The following is a 10,674-nucleotide window of genomic DNA, read 5'->3' on the forward strand; positions in this document are numbered from 1 at the left end:
TTACATACTAAATTTTGTCAGTGAGTCCCCAGTTAAATGCTGCATAGTGTGTGTGACATAAGGTATTACTTTTGGAAGTGTACACAAAGCAATTATAAACATAAGTTAATGACCCGACTATATACTGTATTTACAACTGTTTACCCATCTCCAAAAGCTTTTAAGCTGCATTAATTTTTTTGATCTTCAGGGACTAGTTTCACTCTTCACAGATCTTAATCTCTTGTTATTAAATATATTTTAAAGAGCAAAATGCTAGTCATACCTACTAAAGTGCTCAAGCACCAGGAAAGTCTGCCCTTAAATTTAGGCTTGTACCTACACTTTAATCATAAGCTAGTTGTTATATTTCAGCCTGTGTACAAGGATGAATTGGGAAAATCTTTGGAGGGATGGAATTGAACAGGACATGTTCAGGACATGTTCCTTTTCAACCTGTATTAGTTCAAAGTACAGAGAAAGGGGAGAGATTCTGATACTTTAATAGTTTGTTTGGGCTTTTTTCTTCTGTTTGGTTGAGGTTTGTGGTTGGGTTTTTGTTTTGTTTTGTTGTTTTTTGATTTTTTTTTATTTGAAGCTGTTTCAGGTGCACTGAAAAACCAACAACATCTGGATGTGAACAAGATATCTGTACCTCTAAATAAAGGTACCTAAGCTGCTGTTACTGACCCTGAAGAAAGGAAGGATGCTATGGATAAAGGCTCTCTAACATATTTATTATTCCTCCTCTGTAAAAAGCTAGCCTTAAAGGAACTACAGATGCAGGGATACATGCTAGGAGCAAAGAAGCTAAAACAAGGTCCTCCCCACTCCTTGAACTAGACCTCTAAGAAGGCACTGGTTCTGTACTGAGGAACAAGGCAGAAGATAAAGGTAAGCTAGAGATTATCCAAACAGTAAATTATATCCTTGCTGAGTGACACTCAAGTATATGTTACCTAATTAAATGAGTTACACCAATGGATAAAGCTGCCTTGAGAATCTGTTTTAGCCTCATATGGCACCTGAGACAGAAAAAACATACAAATTTCAGTCATAATATTTGAATTTTTGACTTTCAAAATACCTTAAATGTGAAAAAGAATAAAATGGTAACCTTGATGTGCAAGGCTAACTTAGAAGTATAAACTTGCTTAGCTGTAAAGGCTAATGGCAAACCTAACACTGCATTTTGTCATACATACCTGCAACAGCATTCTCCTGAAAGGCACTTTTCAGCTTTTTTTTCCCCACATTGTTGCATTATTCTTCAAAAATACATGTGCATAAACTGAGCCTTAAACTGAAAACCTGTTTTAAATGTATGGATGTTCAATGTACCGTTGAGAATTGGAACACTAGGCCTAGCTTCCTGCTTTGCTATAGACAGATTCTTCCATGCTTTTCTAATTTCACAGAAACAGAGAACAGTCCAGATTTTAATGAACCCTGTAAGACCATTTGTGAGAAAGGTGAGCCTAGATGAGACTACCACAGCCCTGGGGAGACAATGTGATTTTGTAATAAAGACTACATGCTTGTCATTTAAGTGAAAACTTAAATTGTTGAAGTTAAGCTTAGTTGCACTTTCTTGCAGTGAGTATTTTACACAAGGGCTTTCCCAAAAAAAGTCTTCATCATTAAACTCTTTTCTTTCTCCTTTGGTGCTTAATCACTCCCTGAAATTCTAATGTATTTACTCATGACAGTTTATATTAGAAATGAAAAAATTTTGAAATTAAGAGATTTATATTTAAGTTTTACTTATATTCAAAGTGGGAAATAACATTCCTTGTAACAGCTCAATGCTTATAATGATACAATGAAAAAGTGATTAACAGCTGGCTTTAAATGATCATTTGCAGACATTAGAGGTCCTGTAAATTAACCTCTTTTCAGGCATTTAATTGTAACATCAGTTATATAATCGACCAGGTACCTCCAGGAAGGAACATTGAGATTTCTCCTTCTGTATAAAGCTTGATTACCAAAAATACAAAAATCCTAAAGTGATTTGAAGTACATGAGAGGAAAAAGTGCTATTGTTGGAAGTTTAATGTTTTTATCCAAGGAGCAAGTTGTAACTTTGAAGAATTTGGTGCATTTTTAGGCACAGTTTCTGTATCTTCATTTGCCTGAAATATACAGCAGGTCTTGAGATGCCCAAAAACTGTTTAAGACAAATTTAAGGCAACCAAGTGCAAAAGCTCAGTGTACATTAGATATATGTAAACAGAACATTTCATAGTAGAAATTGTACAACTATTACAAGTCCATAGTATTAACAAAGGCCAAAACCTTTCTGCCTAGAGACACAAATGCAAAATGTAGTTACACTAACCAAGCCAAAAATTAAGAATTCTGAGAAATGAAGTGTCATCATCTCTAACATAAGGCAGATGCAATACATAGCTAGAGCTAGAGCAAGTGCTCTGCTTTTCCCCTATCTACGTAACATGCAGTCTCTCCCAAGTTTGTTGTGTTTCATTTAGTGATGAACCAGCCAACAGCAGAGCTCCAAATGTTAAAGCAAAATGCACAACACAGCAAACAGATGGAATGTGAATGTACAGATATTGGACCTTTTTAAAAATACAGTACCTAGGATTTGCCATTTTAAACAGTTTTCAGCATATTGCATAGCAGTGAACTCATCTGCTACCTAAAACTGTGGCTGCTGACCCACATGGAGTTCCTCTTCAGTCTTCTTTCAGTTTTCTTTCATACTGTACAGTGGGTCCACAAGCTTATTGTGCACATGCATTAAACCTTGGGGGGAAAGCAACAACGCCAGCTTTACATTAGTTATACTTGTTAAGATGTCCTTCTATCCACATTTTTATTTGGAATTTGCTTCAAAGTATACATTATAATTAGTTAACTGAAGAGAACAACAATGGTTATTTAAAGTAGTTCAGAATCAGAGACAGCAGATATATTCCTGTATCACTTGCATACTAATGACATATTCAGTATCAGCTGAGCAGGGACCAGACAATTCTCTGATAACAGACCCAAAAAGCACATCTGGAATACTTCCAAATGAACTGAATACATCTTTTTTCTGTGTTTTAAAAACTGTCTAACAGCAACATAATTTGCTCACAGCACAATTTGCCATAAAAATCAGACGTATACATAGTGAAACTTTTATATCTTGAATTCTTTTGCAATGTTCTAGCATTATGATGGTAATACTGTCTTTGTAATAGTCATGTACTTGTGGTCCTAGACAGGAAAAATCAAATTAAATTATCCAGACTCTTAGTGCAGACTCATTTTCAGCAGTTCAACTGTTTTCTGTTTTAGATGGGCTATTTTTTTGTCATGTCAAGTCCTCCATAGCTATGATTAGGGGGTTTCCTCTTCAACTACTTTAATTCTAGAAAATGCTGAAGTGCAATTAATAAAAAAGGTGCTTCCTTCTTAACTTTGCTCTAACTTAGTAAAAATGTTACCTACATCTAGGTATGTATGACATTAGATCACTGGCAGGTTTTTAACCTCATTTCACCTTGAGGACTAATAACAGTAATGATCAGTGTTCACTATCTGCAAAGTAAAAGTCCATTTTAGTACTGAACTAAAGATTTAGCTTCTAAAATTAAAATATGCAACACTAAAAGTAGTTTTCTTAAAAACCATGAAAGAAATCTCACAGTACTGTATATTTTAGTGTCTATGGCAAAGAATATTCAAATACCTTTGCTAAATGATGCAGCTGGTGGCAACCTTAATGTCACTGCAGCAACATGAAATTTGAGTTAACTATACAGTCTTAACGTCATTATTGTAGATGACCATAAAAAAAGGCATCTTATGCAGCATCTATTACTAATCACTATGTGATTATTTAATATAAAATACAGATGTTAGATCAAGTCTAATATTTTTTCAGTTTAACAGTGACAAAAACTTAAGTATACATTTGACATAAAAGTCATTTGTCCAGAAAGAGTAACAGCTGCATACACTACGCAAACTAGAAACATGTGAGCTTTAAAACATTTAACTTTCTACCAATATTTTCCTCATCTAAAAAGGGGAAATTAAAAGGAAATAATTACTCACTTCCTAGATGCATGAAAAATGGTTACAAAGTATTGCTTCTGTCTTACTTAATGAAGAATATTTAAATCCTGTTAGTGAAAGTGTTACAGGAAAAATAGTGGGAAACAAAATACTTTTTTACAGGAATGCACCAAAATTGGTAGATGCCAAAACAATTATTTCAAAGGAAAGTCCCACTGTATATTCAAGTATGCTTTGAATAAACAAATTTCTGCACAGTTTTAAGAGGAGCATGCATAAGTATGGAAAAAACTATCCTGAACTAACTTATCTGCAGGCAAATTAGTAAATTCAAAATTCATTTTCTGTTTCATTCTTCAAGAAAGTTATTTTCCCTTTTACAGCAAGACCATAAGCACACTTGATAATTTTAGCCTGTTACAGGTTTTCAGAAAGTTAGAAAAAAATTGGTTAACCTGTTTATCAGCCAGTGTGGCACTTGACTATAAAACAAAAAAATTGCAGTTTCATACTGGAAGTTTTAAGTGGTGAAAAATCTCCATAAATCACTACCATAAACAGCAGTATTAAGAACTACCTAGCTTCCCTAGTAAGTCTAACCTGAAGATCAAATTCAGAAATAATTCCAAATTTGACCCATACTGATTTCTCCTCCATCTTATAAAGGGAAAAAAAATCTCACTGATTGGAGAGTAGGTAAAATTAAGTAAGTTTAAAGTACCATCTTTTTAAAAGTTCTATTGCTGTGTATTACAGGGTAATTAGATACAGTGACATGATAGCACACATTCATAAATTGTAGCCCTTGATGTTTTTTAAAGCAATGTTCAGTGTCATTTATACCTAGTGATTCTACAATAGATTTGTATTTCTCAAGCAAAGCCTCTTCCATAAAATACAGGATAACATTTAAAACTTATCCAAGCAGTTAAAGAAGTTTTATCTTTGAAAACAATGGTAAGTACTATCTAGCAGTATGATACAGGAAGAGACTAACCTTCCCTCCTAGCCCACAAATACATAGCAGAGAACAGCATACTGAAAAATCCAAAATTAACAAGCTGGCCACAAAGAGGTACCAGGATAAAAATCACAGAAATGTCCGAATTGCAATCTAATACATATACGAGCACTGCCTATACAGTGCTCTAAGAAATAATTTAATAAATTAGTCTTAATACCTCAACTACTACAGGTACCTGTGCTAGTAAGAAAGACAGCTGAGTCACGCAATTGCATGTGCTGTGCTAATAGAGTCAGGAGAAAACTACTTTTCTCAGCTTCTACTGTCTGAGTGAAACAGAATTCAGTCCAAGAAGTCTCAATTACTGTCATATATCCTGATTTACTTTAAGTCTGGCCCATTATACCTACTACAAATATGAAAAACACACACATTAAAAGGGTGCAGTGTTTTAAAAGGCAGTATAGACTGTTATGCTAATTGCATATGAAAAATGTCCTCAGGTGGCTTCAAAGTCTGTATCACAGTTTACTAGACATCACAATACAGCACATAGCAAAAGCAGCATGGAAATGTATCAGGATTAATAAATGTATTAAGATTTTTTTTAAGCTAAACTTTCCAATATACTTAAGACCTGTATTCTGGAACACCAGATTGCTGCTGTTTGAAGTTAAAGATAACTAAACTATTGTTTCAAACTGGAAGCAAAGGAAATACTCTTCCCAATTAGATTTGTCTGGAATGTAGGTAGCACAAGTTATGCCTCCTGACAATTTTCCAAACACAAGAAATAAGTTAATATTTAATATTTTGACTATATAACTTTATACATAGCGACTGCCAAGTGTTGGAAGGCTCAAATTTAAATCAATATAATTTCAAAGCTGTCGGTTATGAGTAAACACATGTGACCTCTGATTCAGTGCTCACCTTTAAAGTACTTCACAGTTTTAACTCTTAGTTCTAAAGTAGCATCTTCATCACACACAAAGATAGTGCGAGGGTGTTGCTGGAAAGCAGAAACTGTCCACATATGATTGACTCCTTCTTCAATTGCTTTGTACAATGCAAAAGCCTTGTGTGCACCCGTTATAAGAATCATCACCTGCAAAACAAAGGTCTCTTTACTTCCAATCCCAGTATCAATACCAACTAATCTTGAAAACACACATGCAACTAGAACTAAATGAGTTCTTACTTCTCTAGCATCCATCACTGTACCCACACCAACTGTTAGCGCCATAGTTGGTACTTTAGATAAGTCTCCATCAAAGTATTTAGCATTTGCCAAAATGGTGTCCATCGCTAAAGTCTTTAATCTTGTCCTTGAAGACAAACTTGATCCGGGTTCATTGAATGCAATGTGGCCATCTGGACCAATGCCTTTTCAAAGTTAAAAAAAATAAATCATTCCAGACCTGAGGGTGAACACATAGCCTAAAACATGGTAAATTAATAAAAAAGGGCTCATCCTTTCCCTTTGGTTCCCCATTTTCAAGAAAAACTTGCTTAAGTCATTAGTAACTTGGACACCAACCTTTCTGTTCTGGAATTTATATTGATTCTTTGTTAATCACAGAACTGTCTTACACAATAATTGAAAAATCTGGGGTTTAGTTAAGTTATGGAAATAATGATTAAAGAATTGATGTACATGCTTGAATTGTAAAAAATCATAGAGCATTTCCTCATACCTCCAACAAACAGATCAATCCCCCCTGCTTCTTCAATTTTCTTTTCAAATGCATCACATTCCGCCTGTAAGTCTGGTGCATTTCCATCAAGGATGTGAGCATTATTCGGATCTATGTCAATATGCTTAAAGAAGTTATTCCACATATAGGAGTGATAGCTCTCTGGATGATTTCTGGGAAGCCCTGAAATTACCATATGACAAGACATAAACAACCAGCCTTAATTCTAGTCTGTATGTAACTAGTGTAAGGCATGCAAAGCAAACCTGAGTCAAATAAAGCAAGATTTCAAACTACATCAAGAAGAAAGGTTTCCTGTTGGCATGTACAAGGTAACTGGTTTACATTACCTCCACATACATCTTATCCCAGAGTGTAAATTCTTCAACAGAAATGCAGTCCCAGTATTACATGGGAATGTAATTTCTACAGAAATACTGTGAAACACTGAACTTAGCCCAGTGATTATTTTTGCATTTTTGTAGATAAAGGAATAGAGAAAAATGCTTGGACACCAGTCTAATATAGGAATACAAACATACTAGACTAACCTGGTACTTTGACAAAATATTTAAGTTTTTATAAGGAGAAAAAAAAATAACAGTACAGTACGTTCTCAAATAATAGCACATCTTACCTACATACTCATCCATGTTGAAAGTCTTTACATATTTGAAAGAGAGATCTCCATTTTTGTGATATTCTATCAGCTTTTTGTAGCATCCCAAAGGTGTACTCCCTGTTAAATAAAGTTTTTCTACTGTTCTGTGTATCTGCACAACATTTTCAGTGTATTAAATGTCTTCACAGTCAAATTTTGCTACTATACATTTCAACATACAAGCAATCTACTGTTTCTCATTTAGTATTTATCAGTTTCCCAAACTATCACAACTTTTCACAGAAATCAAATCCTATTTTTAAAAAAAAGTTAGAATATTACCAAAAATAATACTTACGTTCTTTTAAATACAGTATGTGCTAGCAGTGATACATTGTTCTAGGCTTAGTTATTTACAAAGACTTTGAATAAAACTTGCCTGTTGGTAGACCAAGCGTGAAATATCTTCCTTGACTTGGCTTGAACTGGATAATACGATTACAGATGTATTTGGCTGCCCATTCACTAGCCTGATCATAATCTTCAAGAATTACTAGCCTCATTATGGCAGGGAGGAACTTGTATGATAAAACAAACTTAAACCTGGAGAAAATGGTGAAGTTTCAAAAATAAGCACCACACAAGTAGTTGTAAAACTCTTAGATTACAGAGGAGATAAGAAAATCACCTTTCATACCAATGACTTGCATTAGCATACCACACTCTGGTAGTCCCAGTTCAAGCTGGACAATCAAGAAAAAAGCTACATAATCCAAATGATAGATTACAGTCAAAATATTTATTAAAATCCACAGACTAATTTAAAGCAATTAGTTAAAAGCTAAAACAAGCCATTTTGAACTTCAATATTTTCATCAAGTGTTACCATCAGAAAAGAGGAAATACTCAAATAACAAGATTAATTCCTGCTTCTTATGACCAGCGGAATTCCTACAACTTCAAAAACAAGACCCAAAGTAATCCCATGTTTCTATATTCAAAATACCTAATTGGGACTAAATAATTAAAGCTCCTTTCACTCCCATTCTAGCTCCTTAACAATGCCCAGTAATTTTATTAATCTGAAAAAAAAAAAGCATTAAAAAAAAAAAGCATATGAAATGTTTACAATTTGCAGGAAGAAATACAATGTCATGCTTTTTCTTAGCCACATAAATTTAAACAGAAATTTAAAAGGCTTTGAGTGCAGTTGTATCAACCTTTAAGATGAATATTCAGAAAATAAGCTTGGTTGCTAGAAGTATACAAGCATCTCTTGCATTTAAGTGAAAATACTTTCTCCATGAATTTCTGTTTAACAGAGGCCGGTAGTTACTCCAGAAAGACTGAGGCTCTTTCACCACTTTGGGACGCGTTACTCTTTTTTTTCCCAGGTCTGGTGTGCTCGGCATTAGGCAGAACACAACCACAACCTACCACACGACCTTTAGCTGACCCAAAATGAGCGGCTGGTTTCAAAGCAAATATGAATTAAAGGACTTAACAGGGTACCACGTTTGTCCCACTAAAGGAGGAAGAAAGTGACCATCACCGTGTGCTGCCTGCACCGCTCCACCTCCCTGGACAGCTGAGCCGTGACAAGTCAAACTCACCTTTGCCGAGGAAACGCTACTCCACGCGTACCCTAAAGAGTTAACACACATCCCCGAGGAGGAGAAGCATGCCAGCAGGAACAGAGTACGCGGCTTTAGGGCGGCCTCGTAAAATCCCACCACTTCTACGCTGGGGACACGGGGATGCTCTCCAAGAGCAGGGACCCACAGACCCACGAGTTTTCGGTTAAAGGCACTTTTTTTGGCTTTGTTTAGTGATGGAGCGGGGGGAAGGATGATAAATCTACACTGTCAGAGGAAGAGACCTCGCAGCCAGAGCGCCGCCGGCACTGCAGCCCCGGGCCCCCACGGCCTCCCCTTCCCTTCCCGCGGGCACCCACACGGCCGGCGCCCTGCCCGGCCCCGCTCACCCGGGACAGCCCGCGGCGGCCACGAGCAGCACCAGCACGAGGAGGAAGATGAAGAGGAGGAGGAGGAGGAGGAGGACGGGAACCGCCGCCCGCCCCGCAGCTCCCGCGCCGCCGCCTCCAGCGGAACCCGGCGCGCGACCCGGAAGCGCCAGGCGAGGACGGGAAATGAGCGCTCCTTCCCGTGTCAGTTCCGGGCGTGTGTGGCCGGGACAGGGCCGGAGCTCGGCGGAGCTCGGCCGGCCCCAGCCGAGGGGCCCTGGGCTGTTCGGGGCGCTCCAGCCTGGCTGTGCACGAGCGCTTCTCTCGGAGGCCCCCTGCTGCGGAGCACATTGACATCTGAGTGGAAAAAGGTTCCCCTGTAACCTAAATGTTTACGTGACATCTGAGTGGAAAAAAGGTTCCCCTGTAACCTAAATGTTTACGTGATGCAGCTGCAAAAGAAGCCGTGCTTATTTTATAGCCGTAGTTATTGGAAAAAAATTAATGAGGTGAAGCATCAGCGTCTTGGTGAATCACAGGCTGACCATAGGCCGGCAGTGCCCTCGTGGCCAGGAATGCCAGTGGTGTCCTGGGGGTGCCTCGGGAGCAGTGTGGGCAGCAGGTCCAGGGGGGTGACCCTGCGCCTCTACTCAGCCCTGATGAGGGTGCATCTGGAGTGCTGTGGGCACTTCTGGGCTCCTCACTACAAGAAAGGCAGGGAGCTACTGGAGAGGGTGCAGTGGAAGCCACAAAGTTGATGAGAGGTCTGGAGCATTTCACTTATGAGGAGAGACTGCAGGAGCTGGGCGTGTTTAGTCTAGGAAAGAGAAGACTGGGAGCGGGGGCTCATCAGTTCATATAAATATCTCAAAGGCAGGTGTCAGAGAATGGTGCCAGACCCTTTTTGGTGGTGTCTGGAAACAGGATGAGGAGTAATGGCCATCAACTAAAACAAGAAGATCCATCTAGATATGAACTTCTTTACCTTGAGAGTGGCAGAGCACTGGAACAGGCTGCCCAGGGAGGTCACGGAGTCTCCCTTTCTCCAGGTATTCCAAACACACCTGGACACATTCCTGTGTCACCTGCTCCAGGTGACCCTTGCCTCAGCAGGGGGGTTGAGCCAGGTCATCGCCCTTCCAACCTTAACAAGTCTGTAATTCTGCTTTAAAAGCAGTCAAGTAATTCCATAGCCTTAGCTAAGCTATAATTAAACAGGTGTGGGGTGATAGATCTTGATGTGTGGAAAGGGCTAATAGTCTGAAAGGGTGCTGCTTCAGAATGGAGTGGGGAAACTGGAGTAGGGGGGGTGAGCAAGCAGCATGATTCTGAATATATGTGTATACACGTACTGTAGGCTTAACTGAGGCCTTACCAAAACAGAAGACCAGGATAAATTTGTTTACCGGGCAGGCACATAATTGTCTAAGGAAAAACA

General features: G+C 38.2%; 1 protein-coding gene across 3 annotated transcripts; it reads right to left on the reverse strand.

Annotated features, from left to right (window-relative positions):
• Positions 1 to 1,725: 1,725 nt before the first annotated feature.
• Positions 1,726 to 9,389, reverse strand: GNPDA2 (glucosamine-6-phosphate deaminase 2). 3 transcript variants are annotated; one of them, XM_005517739.2, is made up of 7 exons: positions 9,258 to 9,389; positions 7,713 to 7,876; positions 7,310 to 7,411; positions 6,673 to 6,855; positions 6,177 to 6,361; positions 5,909 to 6,083; positions 1,726 to 2,748 (listed from the first exon to the last, which is right to left on the reverse strand). In XM_005517739.2, the coding sequence occupies exons 2-7, from the start codon at positions 7,834 to 7,836 to the stop codon at positions 2,690 to 2,692; spliced, it is 828 nt and encodes a 275-aa protein (XP_005517796.1). In that variant the 5' UTR covers positions 7,837 to 7,876; positions 9,258 to 9,389; the 3' UTR covers positions 1,726 to 2,689. The 3 variants fall into 3 exon arrangements, with proteins under 3 accessions (XP_005517796.1, XP_087913236.1, XP_014116603.1); XM_088057110.1 differs by lacking the exon at positions 9,258 to 9,389 and adding an exon at positions 8,887 to 9,236; XM_014261128.2 differs by lacking the exon at positions 7,310 to 7,411.
• Between the last annotated feature and the right edge of the window lie 1,285 nt (positions 9,390 to 10,674).

Source organism: Pseudopodoces humilis, chromosome 6 (assembly GCF_049639895.1).
Source record: "Pseudopodoces humilis isolate 2021_Gansu_Grassland_sample_001 chromosome 6, ASM4963989v1, whole genome shotgun sequence".
In the NCBI taxonomy this organism is placed as follows: Eukaryota; Metazoa; Chordata; class Aves; order Passeriformes; family Paridae; genus Pseudopodoces; species Pseudopodoces humilis.